Source organism: Ochotona princeps, chromosome 6, assembly GCF_030435755.1.
Source record: "Ochotona princeps isolate mOchPri1 chromosome 6, mOchPri1.hap1, whole genome shotgun sequence".
Lineage (NCBI taxonomy): Eukaryota > Metazoa > Chordata > Mammalia > Lagomorpha > Ochotonidae > Ochotona > Ochotona princeps.
Window position 1 is genome coordinate 43,003,007 of NC_080837.1, and position 24,725 is coordinate 43,027,731.

General features: G+C 40.6%; 1 protein-coding gene across 6 annotated transcripts in view; it reads right to left on the reverse strand.

Annotated features, from left to right (window-relative positions):
- FMN1 (formin 1) overlaps positions 1-24,725 on the reverse strand; it is a 395,926-nt gene that overhangs the window by 66,753 nt on the left and 304,448 nt on the right. For 4 of the 6 annotated variants that reach the window (XM_058666107.1, XM_058666110.1, XM_058666106.1 and 1 more), the window contains one exon: positions 9,621-9,713. In XM_058666107.1, coding sequence (XP_058522090.1) covers positions 9,621-9,713 — 93 coding nt within the window. Of the gene's footprint in view, positions 1-9,620; positions 9,714-20,880; positions 20,990-22,797; positions 22,934-24,725 lie in introns of those variants that run through there. The other 2 variants (XM_058666112.1, XM_058666113.1) reach the window with 2 other exon arrangements.

The following is a 24,725-nucleotide window of genomic DNA, read 5'->3' on the forward strand; positions in this document are numbered from 1 at the left end:
CAAACCAATGTTAAGCCATCCTAAGACATTATCAGTCTTCACAGGAGAAAGGACCACAGCCCTTGAATCCGTAGCAGAAAGGGATAGGAGGCCACCTGAGGAGTGTGGGCAGAACCAAAGCAGTGCCAGCATGATATACCACTCACCCATCAGTCTGGCTTTGTGATTGTCACTGTTGTGCCTCAGACACTGTGAGCACCTGCATGGCTCATGCTGTACTATAGGGAGCTGGTAGAGACCCAGCTCACCTACAGGATTATCATATTCTCAGGAGCAGCCTTGATACTATTTGAATACCTGGTTGATAGAGGCTCTGTTTTTCCCAGATCATGACTGGAAGACGGGGGTTATTTGGTACTAGCACCTATGGTTGAAATAATCTTTGTGCATAATGGTATACAAATAACCAAAACCATTTTCTTTCTATAGTAGAGTAAGTAGGTGTGTGAAAGGCACCCAAATCATGTGGGATTTCAGAAAACAAAATCACAGGCAAGGATGATTGCTCTAAAGAACTGGGGTGGGCAATAGTATAGACAGGACAGCAAACTGTGGGATGATCTGCTCAGCTAGCCAGGAAGGTGGCAGGAGGCACAAAAAGGTGTCAATGTAGAAAGAAGTTGTGCCAAAGGATTTGCATGTCCCATTCATACATAGTAACAAGTGAGCTACAATTTTAGACAACTAGAATACTTAAGAGTGTGTGTATGCAACTGGTTACACCTTAACTGTGATGAATAGTTGTTTAAGAAGGAAAAAGATGCCTTGGTATGCCCTCTCTGATCCTTGGGAGATACACACAAATGGGAGTGTCAAACAATATAAACAATTTGTATGACTTGGACTCTGTGGCTCAAATTGGGACCCACATGCAGCAGCAACATTTAAAGATAAACATGCAGCCACTATTTTTCACAGCTTATCCAGGCAGTGGTGGGGTTCCCTTTCCTTTTGGCTATTACTTCAAATATTTTTGCTTTGGAATTCCCCCCTCCCACCATGACCCCCGTTTCCTGACAGCTCATTGACCCTGCATTTTATAAGACCACATATTACGAGAAACAATATAGTCTATTTTGGGGGCTTGTTCCTGCTAAAATGCCTATCACACATTGTTCATTTAATCTTTCTGAGAAACTGTTCATGTAATGTATATGCACACATGTTAGGGGAAAGGGAGAGAGAGGGGAAGAGAAGAGGAACAGGGAGAGAGGGAGAGAGGGACAGATAATATTTTAGTAATCTCACAAAAGGTTCCATAGACCCAAGGGAATCATTTCACTCTTTTAAATTAAGACAGGTGGTATTCCAAATTGATATACCTGGAACATGTCATGGAAACTCATAAACTTTAATATAAATTCCAAATTCTGGTTTCTTAACATTTTCAGGGATAGGATAATTATATGCAAAAAAAAACTTTCAAAATTATTTAGAAGTGACTTAACTAGTTGCATACATTCTTTCTACCCCTCCTGTAGCCCTATCCCCATCAGAAAGCATTTTAAAATGTGTACATGCAAACTGCAATTGGTCAGAATCATGTCGTCTGTTATTCCATAGCCCAGTACAAAGGACACATTCTGGTCCCACATGACTGTTAACAGTGCTCTGCATCAAAAAGGATTCTTTGTGCATCTTTCTTCTAATACTGTTTACCGCCTAGGAAAAATCTTAAATAGACAGGTTTATACTAGAGTAAAATATGCCAGTAACTGGTGGTTTCTGCTTTTTTTTGCAGTGGAGGACAGTTTGATCTTTAGTTCTGCTTGAGTGAGAATCACTAACATGGCCATTCAGAGACCAGACGGTAAGTCAGAATGCAGTAGGAAGGCATGAGAGTTTAGTGTAGAGCTTTGAAATAGATGATTTTACTGAAGACTATAGGAAAACCCCCTATTTCAGATTGTGGTAACTATAATCCATTAATATTTGGGCCAATTTCTTACAGTTTTTTTTTTCATGATCTGTTCTTTCAAAAGAATTGAAAGAATTGCTAAACACAGAGCTTAAATTGAACAGTACCCTGGGAGAGGAAGCCCAAATACTGCACAAGTTTCAGACATTCCATCCAAACCCCTATCATCTCATCCATCTCATTCCAGAATCCAGGCCTATAGCTACAGAAGCCATCAGATGTCTATAATTTCAGCTGTTTAACTCTGTTTTGGCCCACAAAACTGTGGGAGATACTAGTAGTAGCTCAACCTACTAAACTTTCAGATTAAGAATATATTAATAATTCCTGCTGGGAAGTATAAGTTCCAAAGGCAAAGAATGTGTCCATAGTGTTCATCACTGCATCAAAAGCAAGGGTTTGAACATGACAAGGTGTAAATATTTAATTAACAGTTTAAAAACTTCATCTGTGCAAGTATGACAAGAAAAAAATCCCATGGTTTACGAAGTCTCTTATGTAAAATTATATTCTGTCTTTGCCTAAGAAATAAGTCATAGCAAAGTGCAAGGGAAGAGAAAGTGAGGGGAATGAGGATACAGAGAACAAATATTCATGCACATGATTAGGTTAGGGAACCTAACAGTGGGCTGATATTTTAAGCTATCTTGATGGCTATAATAGTGTTACAGTATTGGGGTTCTAACCTCTATCACTGAGATGAAGTAACCCAGTGTTTGAAGAAAGTTATCAAGACCAGAAAGGTTGCAAAAGAATTTGAACTCAGGTCTGTGAACTTTCACAGCCAGCCCTCTTTCCACCATAGTCTCCCAGGAGATTATAGCAGCAGCAATAACACAATTTGAAAGAGATGTAACTGCCCCCCCACCACCACTTGGTTCTTACACAGGACTATCTAGCTCTATTAACTTCAGAAAACATGTTGGAACCTATTTTACCACATGAAGTTCAGGCCAATTATGATTAATGCCACAGCCATGACTACAATCAGGAACCAATGCCAGAGGAGGCTTAAGAGAGCAGACAATCATGCATATATATATATATATATATTATGCTAGCAATTAGGCTTAATTTTAGAATCATGAAGCTAAAAGGGAGCTATTAGTGAGGAATAGCCATTTCAAATAAAGATTTTAGTGAAGTTCTACATAACCTACTTGAATATATTATACTTTTCTAGGTTTAGTATAATTACCCATTCCACATAGCATTATTTCAGCGAGGAAATGGGATGGTGCAATGAGCTCAGTAGACAGATGGTTTGGTTATTTCAATGAATAATTTGAATGTCAACAAGTTGGTGGGGGTAGAGGGAAAGTGGTAAAAAACAGATATTCTGATGCCTGCCTCCAGGGTGGCGTCAAGATGAGCTACCAAGGATTGGCATTTCAAGAAGCTAAACACTGAGTTTTCTTAAATTATTATTTTTTAAAAAGATTTATTTATTTGTACTGGAACGGCAGATTTACAGAGAGAAGGAGATACAGAGAGAAAGATCTTCTATCCTCTGGATCACTCCACAAGTGGCCACAGTGGCTGGAGCTGAGCTCATCTGAAGCCAGGAGCCCAAAACTTCTTCAGGTTCCCAAAGCCTTGGGCCATCCTCCACTGCTTTCCCAGGCCACAGGCAGGGAGCTGGATGGGAAGTGGAGCAGCCGGGACATAAACTGGCACCCACATGGGACCCTGGGCATGCAAAGCAAGGATTTAGCCACTATGCCATCATACTGGGTCCCACTTTTCTTAAATTTATTAAAAGACATGAACTGACATGGAGTATTTCCTATAGTGAGATAAGCATTTTTATCTCTGTTTAAAATAGTCCTAACTCTAATGTTTTTAATTTAAATGTTTCTAATTTAAAGAAAAAAATGCTACAATTTAAAACTTAAAAACTAAGAGAGAAAGCAAAACATTTATTTTCGAAAGTTTAGTAGAAGGATTTAGCAATTAAATGATCATATTCTCTTAAGCTTCCATTCATCACTTTCACCTTCTTGAAAAATGGATAAACAAATTGTTACAGTTCTTCCAATCTTCCAGAAAGCAGGCTTTGACTGTTACATTGATTACGTTTTCAAGCATCACTTGCGAATTCTAGGGATATTTTTTTGTTTTGTCTTTTTTCAACACTTCTAGTCACTGAGACAAATACTCAGATTCTTTGTGGAGCCCAAGGATTGTGTGTTTGCAGTTTAATTTAACTGCCACTAGGTGGTAATACAATTGTTGGTTTTGGTAGACCTCATACATGATCCATATTCTTTCTAACATTAAATATAGCTGCATAAATTACAGTGGAACTTCCAAATAAAACGTTAATGATAGAAGACAATTCTAGAGAAAGCTACTTGCGTTTCCGGTACCATTTTAAACTTTACTTATGCATCCTCATATGCAATTTTTAACGAACTTACAAATTGTAACAAAAGGGAGATTTCCAGTCCTACAAAAATCTGGCTTATATCCATTTTTTGGCTAACTTTTAGAGATGTGCAAGATAAACACGACTCTCTAATACTTAAAACCTTTCTCTGTAATCAACACTTCAGAATTCACAGAGGATTGATTGGTCCTAGCGCATACGAATGAATAAAGAAATCTGAGGAGGTGCCAATCCCTTATATAAAAGGGTATTTGCATTTAACCTGCACACACCCTCTCTCCTGTATACCCTAAAACATCCCTCATACAGTGTAAATACTTCGCATCTTTGCTGCACTGCACTGTTCTGAGAATAGTGATTTTGTTAAAAGATGCCATGGTAGATTTAACTATGGCTTCATAGTAGTGGTATGACAAGTAGTTAACTGCTCATAATATTGTTGATGTGAAGTTGGTTGATTCTGCAGAAACAGAACTCACCGTTAGGGAGGGCCAGAGCTCCAGAGTATCTGCCCTTTGAACTTGGATTACTGCTCTTTTAACCACTGGGTAAGTAAAACTTCTGTGACTTTCTGAGCTGCAATCTTTGAATCATCTGATGAGACTGTGACAAAATGACTAAGACTATAGCAGCAACAGCTAATACATACATAGTGCCAGTGTCTTTTCTAAATATTCTATATATATGAGTCCTGGATTTGTAAGAACCTTGCCAATTATTTTAGATAATAAAAACTAGAAGCAAAAGACTTGTCTTACTGAAGGAATAGAGGCATCTCTCTAGGATGGCACATTATCTACAGAAAGTATGCATTATAAAATAGGTATTCTGCAAAATTAACTCTCAGAGGTAAGAAAGATGTTAAGTTTTTCCATCACTGAAAAGGCAGTGAGTCTAAGAAAATCATGTGATAGCAACTGCTATCAATCACAGATTAAAACCTTGCCATAGTTGCGAAAAAGCCAGAGGAAGTGGTAGGTTGGTGGCTGGGCCAACAATTCGTGAAGCAATTTATCACAAAAGAACTGTTATGCAAGATGTAGCGCTCAATGCCGACTCCATAAAACATTTAAATAACATCACCACAATTCTTTACAAATTGCAATGGAAACTTGGTTGTTATTGTTGCGGTAGGTCTAAGGAGGTCTCTAAGGCTCTAAGAAAGGTGTTTTTGGGGTCATCGTATTAACTTAGGTGAAGGCAAATCCTTTACTCTGATATTTTTCTCTGTTAGATATTGAGGGAAAAGCAATGCTTGTTTCTGTGTACTAACATGGCTCTTGAGGCACACAGGATACAGATGATCTTATAACTATTAAGATGGCCTATTAATAACACAAAGATGAAGAGTCAGGAAGTGAGTAAAATTTTCAAATTCAGTTTCTTTACTTTGTACAAGTTAAGACTGATAAAAATAAGTTTCAGAGGGTTACTGCAAAAATTAAATTAAACTCTACTTTGGGGCTGGATTTGTGGTACAGAGGGTTAAGCCAGTATTTGCAACATTAGCACTCCATATGAGTAAGTTTCCATATAGTTTAAGTCTCAGCTGTTATACTTGAGATCCAGTTCATTGTGAATGTACCTGGGACAGCAGCCGAAGATAAGCTCAGTGCTTGGGTTACTGCCACTCCCATGGGACACCTGGATGAAATCTCGTGTTTCCAGTTTCGGCCTGGCCCAGCCCAGGCAGTTGTGGCCATCTGAGCAGTGAACCAACAGATTAAAGAACGTGACATCTCCTTCTCATTTCTACTCTTTCCAACTTTTCCTTTCAAATAAAACCTTAATCTTCACAATGAATCACATTGGCTATAACTTGGTTATAAAAGCTAACTCATGATAGTTTGAACCTCCTGCAACATGAACCTTCAAAGATCTGATGTCAGAGATTCTCTTCAACCGAACACTTTTATGAAACCGTCTCATGTGACCCTCACATGGGAAACCTAGATGGAATCCCAGGCTCCTGGCTTTGTCCCAGCCCAGCCTACCCCGACAACTTTAGCCATGCAGGGAGTAAACCAGCAGGTGGAAAAACTTCTCTTTGTGCCTCTCCTGCTCCTCTCCTCTTTCTCTCTGATATTTAGCTTTTCAAATAATTAAATTTTTACAGGCATGCACTAATGTTTTAAAGATCCTTTAAAAGGAAGAATGGATGTTGAATTTTGTCAAATATTCGTCAGCATTGAATGTTGGTAGGACTCATGAGTTTTCTTTCCAGAGCTATTAACAGTGATGCATTACATTAATAGATTTCCTATATCAGCTCATCTTCACATCTTGGAATAAATTGCATTTTGTCATACAATGGGTTATTAGCTTTATTTAGATTTTTAAAACTAGATATTGGTCTGTAATCTTTACCTTTTTAGGGGGCAAAGGTGCAATCTTGAATAGGTGTATTGGTATTAAGCATAAGAAGACTTCAGACATTTTTACTCTTTTTGCAACTTTTTTTTTCTCTACAGAGACAGGGACAGAAAAAGAAACAGATTCTTCTTTTTTTTTTTTTACTAGTGTTATTAAAACACCAACAAACAAACAAACAAAAAGCAGCGTGTAAAATGCCTGTCAAAAAAATTAAAGACATGAAGTAAAGGGGAGTAGAGGGTGAATAATAAGAGAAAAAGTGGGGAGGGAGAGAATCAGGGAGAGCAAAAGCAAGGGAGAGGGAAGGAGGCAGGGAGGCAGGAAGGAAGGGAGGGAGGGAGGGAGGGAGGGAGGGGGAGGGAGGGAGGGAGGGAGGGAGGGAGGGGGAGAGAGAGAGAGAGAGAGAGAGAGAGAGAGAAAGAGAGAGAGAGAAGGCAGGGAGAAAGAGAGAATCAGAGAGCCTAACAGAAATTTCTGAAGAATTTAAATCTGCTAAGGTAAAACCTCCTTAATATGCCTCAGATAAGATGACGTTTTCATCTTTCTAAGATTACTGCTTTCTTCCTTGGATGACAGAAGACAATCTGAATTCTTATCACATGGTGACAATAGGAGCCACTCCTCGTTATACTTCCTGGACAGCAGCGAGATACGTGGCATGCGGGACTCACACCTCCCACTCACAGTTTTTCCTTCCACAAGCTCTGAGGACAATGCAGGGATTATTTTCATGCACAGGGCACATTGTCCAGGTAACTGTTGAATACAGTGACTCAGAAGGTTGTGATTCAGTATTGTTACAGGCTGAAGTCATGAGATTACCTGCTAGTTCTTATTCTTCATTTTAGGGTTTCCATTTTGGCCCCCATCAATGTAATTTGATCCTAGTATTTCCTTTTTTTTTTAAATTTTACTTCTTTTTATTATTATCATTTTATGATACAGTTCCACAGGCCCAGGGATTTCCCTTATCCGCTCCCCTCTCTGCATTCCCCTATTGTATAAGCTACTATTGTATGAGCTCTTCATATACAGTGATATGTCCATTATTGCGGGCATTGAGAAGAGCAGAGAGTCCAGCATCCTATTGTGAAGATACAGTAAACAGTTTCATTGGGGGTCCATCTTTGTCTGCAAGTAGAGATGCATACTGCATTGCATCCTCACACCTGGATATGATAAAGCTCACAGGATATCCCCAACACAAAAAGATGTTATGTCACATAATGCATAATAATTAATAAAAAAAGATGTTATGATATTATGAAGACCTGATCACAGACATGTATCATCTCTGAAGATTCTGTGGCATAATTTACCAAATCTGAGAGGATTTAGATAAGAAACCCACAGAAAAAGGAAAAACATATCCTCAGGTACTTTAATTGATTCAGCTGACTTTTCACAAACTCTAAAGATAGTGAGTAGTACAATGGGGCAGCTGAGTATTATATCTTGGAACTAGAACAGGATCAGACAGACATAGTCATAGCAGTCACGAAGTATCCAGTCATTTACACAATTCTTTGTGCATTCCGTGTGGAAAATAAGAATTGCCTTATGTTTGTTTTCAGCTTGGCAAACAATGTTTTCCAGAAAACAGTTTCTTAATGTTAAGAAATTTCTGCTGGTCAAGGAACTTTAGAGGATAGTTTGAGAAAATAGGACTGGACTCGCTCAGTCACATTCATTAGTCGAGATGGAGATAAGGCCAAGTGTGGGAGAGTGCTGGTATTACAGCCAATTCAGTTTCCAGCCCTCCCTGCCAAAGCTGTAAACACAAATGACCAATTTAACAGCACGAAAAGACCACCTACAACATCTATACCTGGGATCTAATCAGTTGCTCAGCACCTTCTTTCAATTACAGGATCCCTGCCATGTTTATGAGGACTTTTAATGTGAGCATCACAGTTTTGAAGGCGTATCATTATGACCATGTTTGATCTAAGGGTGGGAAAGCTTGAGTTCAAAAACTGCCTGCACAAGGCTATGCTGAACAGAGCTGTAAATTGAAATCAACAAGAGCCCACTGTGAAAAAGAAAAAAAAAAACATGTAAGGGGAAAGGCTTACACACCATGCAGATTGCAACCACAAGAAATGGTGCCATTAAAATTACTCTCAATGCTGCTCAGGAAATGAAATTAGTTAATAACAAGTACCATGGATTTGTCAAATAACACTAGTTAAGGGCATTCTGAGTACAGAAAGATGATAAAAGCTATAAGGACAAATATACCCTATGCATTTGAGTGTGGCAACAGGATATGATTTACAAATGGAAAATCAAATTGTCAGGATCGTTAGAACTGAACTGTAGCTTCTGTAAAAATAATATTTTCCATTTATCAACTGAGCCACACCGCATGGGACTCCCTAGGCATAAACAACGTAACTGCCTAAGACATTGTGAGTGAGAAAACCCCTAGTACAAGTCTAGCCCTTTTACCCAGTACTCACAATAGGCTGTACTATAAAAACACAGGGATATCTTATCTCAATTGTGGTTATTATGTGACACCCTGTGTTCAGATGTTCTGATGCTTCAGTAAATGTTTCATCCTTTTCTTCTAGGCTGTCTCATACATCTCCTTGGCTTAAGCTGCTATGTCCAAAGTTTCGTCTACTTCTCTCCCCCGAACCCTAATACTGTCTTTGTGTCTCCATTAATGTCAAGGCTGACATGTCCAAAGTTGACCTCACTGACATCTGCCACGGTGTATCAACCAGAGTACCAAACAAAAAGAAAATTCCAAAGGTTACATAAAGCCATAGGATAACTCCTTCCAAGGATATGACCACAGGAAGATGGTCTCATGAAGGACTGGAGCTGCCTGTGGTCAGCCAGGATGCAGCAGGGAGTAGGCCTCACAGAGTGGCTCACAGCACTAACAGTATTTCACAGCAGTGCCTGTGTGTGACTGGGCACACCTCTTACCTTTATGGAAAAACTCTTCTAGTTTGTCCTTGAAAGGCTGTAGGTACTCCTTTGGAGACTCCTTGCACACCACGGTCATCTGTTTCTCACTGGCTGCAAAGAGATATTGAGAATTAGAATCACTCAGTGACAACTATGGCCTGAACTCCTGGTGAAGGGCAGGCACTGTAACATACATTGAGTGTCTACCGTACAGACTCCTTTGCCCTTACTGTTCATCCAGATGTGAGGGTGGATTGTAGAGGGAGCAAAACCAGAAATAATAAATTAACAAATAATTACTTCCTCTAGATCTGTCTTCAGGAACAGGGAAATATATCACCTCCCATGTTACTCCTAGAAATGATAGCCTGGGACAGGAAAAGTAATTTCACCTTTTTATTTTCTTTGGTAAAATAGATTTAAGGCCCGACATGGTAGCCTAGTGGCTAACGTCCTTGCCTTGCATGCACTGGGATACCATGTGGCCACTGGTTCTAATCCCAGCTGCTCCACTTCCCATCTAGTTCCCTGCTTGTGGCCTGGGAAAGCAGTCGAGGATGGCCCAAAGCCTTGGGACCCTGCACTTCCATGGGAGACCCAGAAAAAGCTCCTAGCTCCTGGCTTTGGATCACCTCAGCTCCAGCCATTGCAGCCACCTGGGGAGTGAATCAGCAGATGGAAGATATTTCTCCCTGTATCTCCTTCTCTCTATATATCTGCCTTTCCAATAGAAACAAATAAATAAATATTTAGAATAAATAAACCAACAAACAAGCAAAAAAGATTTATTTATTGAAAAGCAGGACTGATAAGGTGACACAGAAAGGGAGAAACAGAGAGAGAGAGAGATCTTCCATCTGCTGGTTCATTCTCCAAAGGCTGCAACAGTGAGGGCTGAGCCAAAAAGAAGCCAGGAACCAGGAGCTCCACAGGCCTCCCATGGGGAAGGAAGAGATCCAACCACTTGAGCCATGTTCTAGCACCCTTTCTGGTCCATTTGCTGGGAACTGGACTGGAAGTGAAACAGGTGACACCCACATAGGATGCTGGCATTGCAGGCGGTAGTTTAATTTACGTGCCTTTACACCAAATTCTGTGTATTCCACTTATGGGCTCCACAAAGTAAGTAAAGGTAAACATGGACTTGAGGGCTAATCACAGAGAGGTAAGAGCCCTGGTTATCATCAGAACAATACTCTAAAAGCAGGCTTGAAAAAGACTTGGTAAGGATTCCCAGCCAAATTCATGATGTTTCACAGCGACACACGTATCTAAGAAGCAAAATCATATTAGGAAGAACATGTCTGTTTTTCAAGTTTCACTTTCAACTGTCCTCCTAATTAGCAGCCACAAACATAACTGCATGTAGTTTACTTCAGAAACTATATGGAATTTATTTAAAACTTGCTTTTTGGATAATCAGGGAGCTTAACATTGGATATCTCTGATTTACAACATGCAAATCATGATCCATTGTTTACCATCAGAAAAGGCAGTTAACCTAAGGGCAGAGGCATCTCTCTCCAAGATTTCTACAAGTTTGTTCCAGTTGCAGAAATATTCAAGAGTGAGAAAGGCTTCATTTCTCTGGAGCTTGAGATGAGTCATAATCATTTTTGCCTCTTGATCATGGGTAGAAATTACTGATAGGACCTTGTCCAAGTCATCATACTGGAGCACTGAATTATCACCTTCGGTGAATTCAAGCTATCTGGTTGCAAGAACAGACAAATGTATACTTCAAGTCTCACAAGATTTTTGTGAACAAAAAAGAACATTTTGTAAGATGAGGGTTGGGAAACAGGTCTGTATTTACACTAAGAAATTCCTGTCCAAAAATCTGACATTTTAAAAATTAGCATCCTAGAAATATTTATCACAGACAAAACAAGAAACAAATCAACAGTGAAACAGAGAAAATGCACTTAAGTGCCTTCTGAAATTAGTTATCTGACTCTGTTCATCTGCAATATTGCTAACCAGACTGCTGAAATCCTTGACAACGTTGGGGGATTATAAGACTGTGCTAAGGAGGAAAGCTTGATTTGAGGGAAATTCTCGCCATTTTCTGAGCCAAATTCAGAATAAGCTATGTTGAAGTATCCAGAGATTCATCATGAGACAAGAATGTTGGATCACATAAGGGTCTCAATTCAGGCTCCAGAGGCTCACATTGTGACTTTCTAAGAGTTTTTGACAGCTTACCCAGAACACCTGCTATAAACTATTCTAACAACCACTCCAATGCGATCCAGAAAACCCTGTTCTTTGGGATACCACAGCTAATATAGGAATCAAAACCAGGATGAAGTTTGAAAAAAACGATCTACCTTACTAATGAAATTACTTGGGACACACAGGAAATAATCATCGCTTCAAAATATTTCAGTGTGCACATTTTCAGTTTTCTTGGCAAGCTTATTTGTCCTCCCTGTAGGAACTACCTTGTAACTTCTCTGCTCTTGACAATTTCCCTTTTCTCCTAGCAGACAGACATGTAGCTAAGTGGCAAGAATGTCTTTCAAACCACTAATTCCTTCTTTTTTTTTTTAAAAGATTTTATTTTATTTTTATTACAAAGTCAGACATACTGAGAGGAGGAGAGATAGAGAGGAAGTGGACCTGCCGGGATTAGAACCAGCAGCCATATGGGATCAAGGCAAGGACCTTAGCCACTAGGCCACGCTGCCAAGCCCACTAATTTCTTCTTAAAAGAGGGGTGCTTTATGTTAGAGAAGTGCATTGTTTGCTTACAATATGCATTTTTCATGAACTTTTTGGGGATACTAAGTATTTTGAAGATTGTCTCCCATACCCCACCCTGCCAAAACAAATGCCATTTCAATGCATGAGGTATCAAGGAAGCAAAGATAGTGTTGTGATTGGGTAACTCAGATAGGACAAAAAACTAGTAACTGGTTAGATACATTTTGAAAACCAATTGCTTTGAAGGACAGTAATTTCACAATGAATTGTTCACAATCACGTGCTCTTGTCTTACTACATCCAACTATGATTCTGAGAATACATTAAGCTGAATTTACACAAATACCAAAATTTCTGACAATACATATCAAGAGAGTTCTTTAATTTGCTAATTAACCCTCTACTGCACGCCATTTATACAGAACATATATACATGAATGTTAAATAATCAAAGGCAAGACATATTTGCAAGTTACTTCTCCTTTCCCAAAGCAAACCCAAAGTCAGTACTTACTTTCCCAATTACAAAAATAAAACTTCCACTTTTCCATGAAATGAAAGGGTTGATCACTGCATCTTTCTCTCTGTACTGCTATGACAACACAACCCATGGTGTGTTCGTCAAACATTCCAAATTGTATGAGGCCAGATTAAGTGGTAGAAAAGAACTTGTGCTTGGTTAGACACACATCTGTGCTCAGGAGGTCTGTGGCTTATCTTTCCTACCTGCAAAATGGGAAACTCCTCTCACAGCATGATATGAAAATTAAATGAGATAATGCATGTGAAGTGGGTTTGAAGAATGCCTGGTGCTTGTAACCAGACTCATAATTATTATTTGTATGACTTAATAACACTGATTGGGAGACACACCAGAGTCAGAAGAGTGACCGAGTTGTAACTGGGGATTATTCCCTGAAGAGGCTATGCAATGTTTTTGCGGAAATATGTCAGTGTGCAAATCTACTATTTAGGGCACAGGGATAACGATTTTCCTTCTCTTGCTGAAGTTCTACTACTCAGACTGAGAATTCAAGGAAGAATGTAGAGAAATTCCTGGAGAAAGATGAAGCGAAATGTGAAACAATTCTCCTGTGCTTTTATGCCTCATAGCTTTGAAATCACAAACTGAAACCAGCAGACACCAAAGCAGCTTCATTGCTACGTACATAGGTCCTCTCTGCACGTCCATGAGCCAGGACTCCCACATGGCCTGTTAGAATTAAACTGCTCCACGTGACTAACAGAGAAAGCTGCCCTCCACCTGTCTCTGAGCTGTCATGTGTCCCAGTCACTAGGTAGTTTGCCTGCTCTAATTTACTGACTTTGCTTATCCAAGATGCTTTCTAAGAAACAAATGGGAGACCTGAAAACTAATTACTGATGATACTGGAGACTGGTAGTGCACAAACGAAAGAGGTCATGGGCAAATCCATGAATGTCATTTACTGTTTAACCCAAAGACTCAGACAATATTCCTTGATCACCAAGGCTGCCTTAGACACTGACTGTGCCAATAATTCTAACATTAAAAGCCAGAAGACACCCACATTCTCATTTATTCTTCTCTAAATTTTCTGATGATAAAAAACATTAGTTTCTGAAGTTAGCTACTAGTCAATAATCATGATGAGACAGATCAAATATTAAAAACCAATGCATAAGGAAACAGTAGAGATGACAATGAGAGCATTGTCATTTAAAAAGTAAGCACATGTATAAGGCATTTTAGGGCCCTGAATGATTTAAGATTTTAGATATTAGCTTGTTAAGGGTTTATGTTGTTTGGTTTGGACCTCTAACCATACGGGAATAAAGTTCATTGAGATCTATAAAAAGTATGAGTTGGTTAGAATAATACAGAGGCAAGACCAATACACAGTTTATCAAAACTAACTACATTTAATCATTTTAATAGATCAAACATACATGGATGAGTGTTGAGACGTGGAAATACGCTTCTTTCCACGTAAGTGAAGGACCTATTGTCTAAGTTATACAAGAATATGCTTTTGAGGGAAGGAAAATGTCTAGACTATGCTTTTCTGGTCCAGAAATTGCTCATCTTTCCTTTTTACTCACCTCACTCGTACAACTACCCTCCATTTCTCACTTTTGCTAGTTTTCTGTCCTTTCCACAAGATTTGTGTTCCTAGGGTCACCATGAAGGTATGTTTCAGCAATGCCTAGAGCTATGCATTGAAGTAAATTTTTAAGATTTATTTGTTTGTTTGTTTATTATTGGAAAGTCAGATATACACAGAGGAAGAGAGACAGAAAGGAAGATCTTCTGTCTGTTGATTCACTCCCCAAGTGGTCGCAATGGTGGCCACTGAAGCTGAGCCAATCTGAAGCCACAAATCAGGATTCTCTTCCAGGTCTCCCACGTGCTTGGGGAGTGATTTAACAGACAGAAGAAATTCCTCTCTGCCTCTCCTCCTCTGCGTATATTTGACTTTCCAATTAAAAAAAAATCTTTAAAAAAAGATTTATTTTTATTAAAAGTCAGATTTACAGAGAAAAGGAGAGACAGAGAGAAAGATCGACCTGCTGGTTTACTCCCCAAGTGGCTGCAACAGCAAGATCTGAACTGATCTGAAGCTAAGAGCCAAGAGCTTCTTCCAGATCTCCCATGTGGGTGCAGGGTCTCAAGGCTTTGGGTCATCCTTAACTGCTTTCCCAGGCCACAAGCAGGGAGCTGGATGGGAAGTGGAGCAGCCAGCACATGAACAGCAGTCAGGATATGGGATCCTGACACTTGCAAAGCAAGGATTTAGCTACTGAGCCACCACACTGGGCCTGAAGTAAATTTTTATATTTTATCAATGAGAGTTAAGTAAGGGGCACAAATCAGATTATAAAGAGCCTAAAATCATTGGTTAAGCATTTATTGCAAAGAGACAGATTCAGTTCATGAAATATGGAATCGAGTGCCTACCATAGGCCATGAGTTGTGTCACACATTGGGAATTAATGGGTGGAAAAGCAGATTAAATTGCTTGCTATCAACCACTGCAGTGAATGGATGTGATGCTATTGTATACATATATGAGAATGCCTCAAAAGTTTGTAGAAAATGGAATTAAAAGACAAAATCAATTTCCAAGGGAAAAAAAAAACTTTAAATAGCATTTATTTATTTGAAAGGTTTCAGAGAAGAGGAGACAGAGAGAGATCCTTCATCTGCTGGTTCATGCCCCAGATGGCTACAATAGCAAGGGCTGAGTCAAGAAACAATTAAAAAGAAAATACAGGGTGGCAATAGGTGAACAGAGGCAAAGGAAAAATTTCATTGTATGTGAGACCTAGATAGATCAGATTATAAAGGGAACTGCTAGACCCATTTTCTATGAAATAGCCTTTCAAAGTCCAAATTTCTGAGGACAAAACAGATAATGATCCACAAGTGGACAACCTAAATGTAACCAAAGGCATTTTCTTTTTTGATTTTAGTTTGGGGATTCAGCAGAGGTCACTTTCAAACATTCCAATGACTCATCACAATCAAAGACAGGGATGTGCATTTAAATTGGTTAAAAACTTCAACAGAAGTTCGAACACAGGTCTCAGATTCATGGTGCCTAGGTCACTCTGCTACCTCAAAATACTGTAGATACACAAGAGGTCTCAGACTTACAAGAACTGCTTTATGTCTGCACATCCTCAGGTTCTATATCGTTTCAGTTAAATGGAACATTGTACTAAGTAAAAAGAGCTTTGTTATCTTACTGACTGGAAATAACCTAAACAACTGGTGAATGGGCAAGCAAACTGTACTTTCTGTGGAAAACTATTTGGCCATAACAGAGTAATGGAGTACAATACATACCAAAATATGGATGAACCCTGATGACATGGCAGGTGAAAAAAAGCCAGTTTCAAAGGACTAGCATTACACTATTTAATAAAATGTCTGGAATATGCAAATCCACATAGAAAATAGATCATTAGTTATATAGGGCTAGGTGAGAAAGATGGATGGATAAAGGGATAAGGGATAATGGCTAAGAGCAATCAGGCTTCCTTTTGGAGTAATGCAAACTTTCTAAGCTGGATTGAGATTATATTTGCACAACTTTGCAAAATACCAAAAGTCATGAATTATATACTTTGAATGTGTATGAAACATAATTTTATTTCAATAACACAGGTTGTAAAAAGCTAATTCAAAGGGGACTGGCACTCTGGAGTGGCAGGCTAAGCCTCTACCTATAACACTGACATCCAACCTGGGTACTGGTTTGAGTCCCAGCTACTCTGCTTCTGATCCAGCTCGCTGAAAATGGTCTGGGGAAGCAGCAGAGGATGACCTTGGGCCCCTGTATTCATGCACGAAACCCAGAAGAAGCTCCCGGCTCCTGCACTGGAGCAGCCCAGCTCCAGCCATTGTGGCCATTTGGGGAGAACCAGCAGATGGAAGATCACTCTTTTTGTCTTTCCTTCTCTCTCTCTATAACTCTACCCTTCAAAGAAAGAAATAATTAAAAAAAAATTTAAAAACTGAAACTGTAATGAACAGATAAATGAGAAATGTCCTATTTTTACTTCTAAAGTGAACTAAATTTTAAGATCTTTTTTTGAATGATGTTTTCATTATGACATATACCAGATAACTGATCTCCCTGTCAGGTGGCACACAAGGAGAAATCAAAGTTATTCAGCTTATCTTCAAAAGATGGCAATAAATATTATCAAAGTAAAATGCCTAGCAAAAATAGACCTCACAAAGCAAATAGAGAACATTCAAAACATGGAAAGTGTGTTGATATTTTTTTGAATACTACATTTTGTTTATTATATGTGTAATAATACATTTAACTTCATGTAATATATATAAGTCATCTTTTCAACATGCAAATTTAAAAATTGAATTTGTTTACATTTTTTAAAATATAAAGCTTTGAAATCCAGTAGGTATTTTTACACTTTCTTATTTTTTAAAATTCTTTTATTTTAGTAATCTTTACGTAGTTGATTAGGGCACAAGGGGTCAAGGGCTACAGGAAAGTCGGTAAGACCATTGTTTCTACATTAATATTATTATTTTTTTCTGTATCCAGGGTAAGGGAAGAGATAAAGGGAAAAGCCCCACCCAGTCTCCCACCCATCCCAGGTCCACGATGTGGGGCATGCTCTGAGGGTCCTGCTCATTCAGTTTTGATAGTTCAACAGTTCTGAATTTCTGCCAATCTCGCCACTCCAAGTGCGATGAAATCTCTTCAGAATCCACTGGCTGACATAGTCTCTTTATGGTTGGGGCTCTGAGATCAACAGTTCAGTTGGAGGGATCCCCAGAGAAACTTCATCTGAGGTGATCCCAGACCTGATTCTTGTGTGTGCATGCCAGTACAGGGTCCGGCACAGTCTAAAATCCCAATCAGTTTATACATACACAGGTGGCTGCAATGGCTGGGTCAGTTCAGTTTCCTGCCCTGTCTTCCACGCAAATCAATGGGTGGTGCAGTCCAGCCCTATCCTGCCCACTTCACACTTGGCCCTCCCACAAACCAGTGGGAGTTGCAGCTTAGTCGGGGAGACTCCCCATAATCTCCACCAGGTCTGCCCCTACCCTGGTTCCCATGCTTGCCAGTATGTGCCGCAGACTTGTTCAGTCTGTCCCACATTCCATTTAGCTCTCATACATGTCAATGGGCATTGAAGCCTAGTGTAACCCAACCAACCCTACTATCCAGCCCACACACATACTGACGGATGTTGTTCTGTCTAGCCATTCCTGCCCCAATCCTGGTTTTCATGCTCTCCAATGGGAGTGGCAACAAAGAGGGAGATGCCCACTATTTCCCTCTTAAGCCACTCCTACTCTCGGATTATGCACTCTCCAGGTGATTCTGGAGTTTAACTTGGCAGATTTAGCTCCCCCCAGTGCCAGCCTCTGCCAGCTGATGCTGTGGCAAACCCCAACCAACCCTCACCCACTTTAATTTATGCTTGGAACAATCAGCCCAGCCTGGCTTTTCCCTGATCCAGCTCACATGAGGCCCACAGGTGTTGTAGCCCTGCCTGGTCTGGTCTGTCCCCATTCCAGCTCACGCTTTCCTGTGGGAGTAGCTGTCCAGCATGGAAGCCCTCCACATTTCCCCTACCGGCTTCACCCCCTCCCTCCCTGATTCTCACGTGTGTTGGTTGAGCGCTGTGGCCCGGTCTGGTATGGCCCACCTCACCTTGACATTTGTCAGTGGGTGTTGCAGCCTGGCCCAGCCTGGCCCACCCCAATTCCAGTGGACATTGGTGAGAGTTATAGTCTAGCCCAGCCCATCAGGCATCCAATTCCAGCCAAGCCATAATATGCACTGGTATGCATTGCAACTGAACCTGGCCCAACCCACACTCTGTTCTGGTGCTCAGATTAGCTAGTGGGTGATGTGAATTGATTCAGCCTTGTCTGCCACCGACCTATGCCATATGTATGCCGGTGGGTACCTTTCCCTGGTCTGGGCTGGGCTGCTCCCTATCATGGTTCCTGCACTCACCTGCATGAACTGTGTCCTGCCAGAGGAGTTGCCCAGGCTCCTCCATCAGAACCTCTCCCATTGCCAGATGTTGCACATAATGGTGGGTCCATGAGCCAGCCCTACTTAGTCCACCTCCTGTCCTAGCAGGAACAGTGGCCTTTCCTGACTGGCCTTCAACCCATTCTGGTTCTTATTGTTGGATGTTTCAGCCCAGCCAAGGCTCGTCCATACCCAGACACAACTCACAAGGCTCGACAGGGGCAGAGACCTAGCCTAGTCAACCCTATATCTACCCTGGTCCTCCAAAGCACCAGATGGTGCTAGAGTCTAGCCTAGTTTGGTGCGTTCTGTCCCAGTCCACACTTGTGCCAAGGGAAACTGCAGCCATGTCCAGACCAGAACGCAGCCCCAATCCCAGCCCCCGCACTCACCACTGGGAACCCTAACCCAGTTAGGGTGTCTTCTTAGCTCCCCAGTCAGGCCTGTTCCCAATCATAGATCGCACACATGCCAGTGGTTGCTCTGACCCAGCTTGGTATAGCCCCTCACCTATCTTGGCCTTTGCCTTTGTTGCTGTGACCTAGTATCCCTGACTCATGCAGACCAGTCAGTGTAAGAGCCTAGCTTGGCATGACCTATGCTCCATCCTGATTTCTATTCTGTCTTGTGAGTTGAGGTTTGCTTGGCCCTGCCCAGTTCACCGCCTGTCAGTTGCAGCTCGGCCCACCCCACATCCTATTTTAGTATGCACGTTCAGGTGTTGCTGCCTGACCTGCCCAGACTGGTGTCGGTTCCTTAACCTGTAAGTGATGGCAGGTTCCATGTCACACCTAGCTCAGTCCATCACCACATCAACTTGCGAGCTAAGCAGCAGGACTTGTACTTCCACAGGGTTGGACCCACACCCCCCACACACAGAATCTACCCCCGGATCTGGTTCTCTCGTGTGTTGGTTAGTGTCCTGACCCTGCCAAGTGTGAACCATCCCCTATTCTGCCACTCGCTCAGGTACTGGTACCTAGTACTGCCAGACAGGCCCCCAACCATAGCTTTCATGTGGACTGGTATGTGGCAGTCAGTGATGCTGTACACTAAAAGCCCTTTTCGGGATTCCCTTGTAGGTTGGTGAATCAGTCTGGCCCAAATAGAACTTATGGCATCCCCCCCAAACCCCCAGGCTGGCAAGCAAGTTCCGTGACCCAATCACTAGGAATCACACAGAATTCATCCCTCACCTACACTCACACTAGCCTTATCCCTGGATGTCCCTAGGCAGCAATTACCTATCCTAAAAACCCTAGAGCTCACTGCCGGGTGGCCAGCAAGCAGAGCTTGGTGCCAAATAGGCATACTGGCCGCCCAAAGCCAAGGACCCGGTCACCGTGTGGCAACGGTGCTCATGGGTCGAATCCCGGGCATTGGGTCCAGGTACTCCCTGCAAGCAGGTTGCCACCACTGCAGAAGGCTGCTGTCACCCAAGGTGCCAAGGTCGAACTCCCCAAGTGGATTGATTTTTAAAAAAATAAGCATGAGCTTTGATATATCTTGAATGCGAAATATGGCTATGCATATGTTTATATATACATGTTAACATATATGTATTGATACATAAGAAAACTGTACTGTATGAACTATTCTTAACCTTAGGTTGTATTTATTCAGTCCTAGTTTTCTATCTACTATATTAAATGGGAAATTTAATTTAATCTGACACTGAGTTTTCACAATATAAAATCTTATAAGTTTTACAACATAAAGATTTTTTTTTCTGAGTGACAAATTGCTACCCCAAATAGCCTTTATCTGTCTAAAATATTCAAAGAGTAGAAAGCTTGGCTAGATATCATATGGCACATGGCTTTATTCTTTCTGTTTCTTTTTTTCCCCCAAGAATAGCTAAACAATAACAATTCCACAGATTCTTTGAATAGCTAAAATTCCTACTATTTATATGTGTAATAAACAAATCATTATGTTATAAATGGGCTTTCACAGCCAAACCATCTTTAAAAATTTTCCAGCACTCATTCCATGACCCATTGAAAGTCATTTCAACCCTATGATGACACTGAAGAAACCCTTGAAAGTCATTAATTAACCTGTCCTATGGTTGACGTCCTTTTGGGGTTATCTCCTCGGAGCTGATTTCCCAACGAGATTCCATTGTGTAAGCCACTTTTCCTCTCTTGACATGCTTTGCCCTTTAACTTCTCTTTCTCTATGGTGGGTTTCCTCTTTCACCTGACTACTCTATCACCCTTCCATGCTCATCCTCCTGTGTCGCCTCACTACATGTGAGGTCCTTGAGGGTCTGACACAAGCCTTCCTTGACTCACACGCTATGGTCTCTCTCTTTCTAGATAGCCTCATCCAGATAAAGGTGTGACTTTCCCAAATTACTATGTCTTAGGACAGTTTCACCTTTTAAAGAGCTCTTGAATTCGTTGCCCTAACTCCCCTCCAAATTTCTACAATACCCTCCTAACTGTTCAACCCACAACACAGTTGTCTCCTGATTTTTCTCCAAACTGGACTCAAAATGAACTTTATAAAATTGCATCCCATTCTCTTGCCTAAACGTCTCTGTAACCAGCCTGCAAAGCCCCGCATGAGCTGTCTCCTATCTGTCTCCTCCCCTCCCTCGCCTCATCTTACCTCACCCAAAATGCTCCCTTTCTCAGTTCTTCCAATATGCTTAATTCCTTCCTACCATTACAGTGTTCTTCCATCATGCCATCCTCCTCTACCTCCTAGTAACTAGGATCTAGCTGGTGGTCTGTTATTATTTTGACCACATCTCAAAAATCTCTTTGTTGGAATTTCTTTTGATCCTCTATTCAACACTAGCAAGATATCCTCTTTTACAAAGTCCTAGTACTGCATTCATTCCTCCTTGTAATTATAGTATAATTTTCATGATGAGTTGATCATCTTCCCCATTATATTTTCCTTACTATTATCTCCAGTCTACTATGTCTAGCCCAAAGAAGATGGTTAATGAGTGCTTGATAAATAGATGAATGCCATCAAATAAAAAAAAGTGATAAGGATCAGGAGACAGAACAACAACTGAATTGGAATGCCCTCTGGGGCCCTGCACTGCTTCAGTGAAACTTGAGCTCACGCTACATATTGTTAGAGTGGACCATGAATACCAAAGGCAGAGCTGAAGTTTACACTGTACTTAGGGCAGAACAGAAATGCTTCACTAGGATGCAGATATACTTCCATGTATCTCTAACACATTTTCTTTTAAATCTTACTGGTAACTTTGTTTCTAGATATAGGATTTTGGAGTGAATCGTTTTTAGGTCACAGAAGATGGGGTGGCTTACTCATACATTCAAAATGCTTATTATCTGCCATGCCAGTGTGTTCAATGTTGGGGATAATTTTTAATAAGATCTGCCAATCATTTCTTCTCTTAACACATCCTCACCTAGTAACAGAAATATGGAAATCAAATAGTTTTAACACAGTCTGGTGTCACAGAACACTAGGGAGTCAATTCTTGGTATTACTGCTAAAAGATGAATACAGAAAAGTGAACACTAAATCTGGTAATCATGAAATCATTTCTACAAGAGTTGGGATAGGAGGAAACTAACTTGAAGATGGGTGAGATTAGTGAAAAAGACTCTGTAGCCACTTGCTGAAATTAATGTACAGCAAGAACAGCAAGATGGGGAAGTGACTTGGAGTTATGCCTAAACACACACACACACACACACACACACACACACACACACACACACACACACGATGCAAGAAACTCATGGGGAAGTGACTTGGAGTTAAGCCTAAATACACACACACACACACACACACACACTTGATATAAGAAACTCATTCTATGAATGAAACTATCCTCTAGGTTTCCACTGTAATCAACTATGTGAAAGCCTCCTGCCTGGAGGCATGTTGTGCAAAAATAACCCATAAAGATGCTTGAGATGAGGGAAACCCCATGACTCTGATTCATTCCACCAAAGGAGGCTGTCCAAGATAAAATTTACCTTAATATCCAATGATTATGAGCATACTCCATGAAAAAATTTAAGCAGAAGTGACAGGGCCAAGTGAGGACATGCCAGTACCCTGTAGGACTTTTGGAAAGGCTTGCAAGGCCAGGCCACTGACTGCAGCCTCTGCGTGGAATTGTTTTTAAGAACCATTCAAAGGTCCCACCTACTGAACATCACAGCGGAGTCAGAATTTCCATTGTGATGATTATGTGGTTGTGGACACAGCCTTGGTCTGAGAGATATTTCATAAAAATTATTCATTAATCACCTACTCATGACTAGGCCTAATTATAGATGGTTTGGGCATGATTCGATTTATTGGGCTATAAGCAATCCAGTCATCTATTCAACAAACATCGCTCCTACTGGTTCCTGTGAAAATCATTACCTTCCTTAATGCTAAAGATGGTAACTCCAGAAGATCTGGTTAGAAATATATATATATATGTATGTCACATCTTCAAAAAATTAATTGAAATGAGTTTTCTGAAAAAAACTTAGGCATGGTTTCAAACACTTTTTGCATCAAAATATACTTATCTTTCCCATGTGGGAAGGCCAGATGGAGTTGCTGGCTGTTGGCCTCAGTTTGCGCCAGGCCTGGCTGTTGCAATCATTTGATGGAGTGAACCAGCAAAAAGGTCTCTGTCTCTCTTTCTCCATCATTGTGTCTTTCAAATAACTAAAAATTTAAACATTTCCAAAAAAACCTTATTATTAAATTCCATTTCCGTGAACTTTTTGAAGTATCCTCATATATTAGTTGAGAAAGAGAACATTATCAAATAGAATTCAGTAACACTTTGGTTTAAAGTTGTTTCTAAGAGTAGTTTAGGAAAGTAAGAGATCGTAACATAACTAGGAAAGTGTTTGTTTTTATTCTTTTCCTTTCAATTTTTTTGCAAAGCAGAAACAAACACACAGAAATTTTCCTTTTGCTAATCTACTTCTTTAAGGCCTGCACCATCTACGACAGCCAGGCTAAAGCCAGGAGCCTGATCAACATGGTCTCTCATGCGTGCAGCAGACAACTGAATGCAGGCATGCTGGTATGGTATGTGAGTGTACCAAGAGACATCTTAACCCCTGAACCAAGCGTCCACCTTATAGACTTTTGTTAAAATGGAAGAAAAAGCCATAATCAGGAAGGCTCTTATTAGATTGTCTAACAGGAAGCCTTAGGCAGGCAGTTGCAAACATGAAGTTTCTGGGAATCTAACAGTGAAGGGAATTCATTCCCTTCCAGCAATTAACTTCCCAAAGGTATTACGCAAATAATATGTATGCATGAGAAAACTTGGAAAACACTTTAAGAAATTGTATAAAGGGGCCCGGCGGCGTGGCCTAGCGGCTAAAGTCCTCGCCTTGAACACCCCGGGATCCCATATGGGTGCCGGTTCTAATCCCGGCAGCTCCACTTCCCATCCAGCTCCCTGCTTGTGGCCTGGGAAAGCAGTCGAGGATGGCTCAAAGCCTTGGGACCCTGCACCCATGTGGGAGACCTGGAGGAGGTTCCTGGTTTCTGGCTTCGGATCGGATCGACGCAGCACCAGCTGTTGCGGTCACTTGGGGAGTGAATCAACAGATGGAAGATCTTCCTCTCTGTCTCTCCTCCTCTCTGTGTATCTGACTTTGTAATAAAAAAAATCTTTAAAAAAAAAAAGAAGTTGTATAAAAAGACACATTCCATGGCACCTTGACCATAATAAACCTTCTTCTCCAGTGTCTTGTCATTGTGCAGTCTCCCAGGGACTGCCTCTTATAAATCACTCTTTGTATACTTTCATTCGATAAAGAAGTTTTTATACTCTGATTCTTTGTGTTACCATATCATGTGCACTTCCTCATTCATATTATTTCAGAAAACTTACAAATATTGCTTGACAGCCCAATAAAATTTTTCAAGTGGGTATATCATA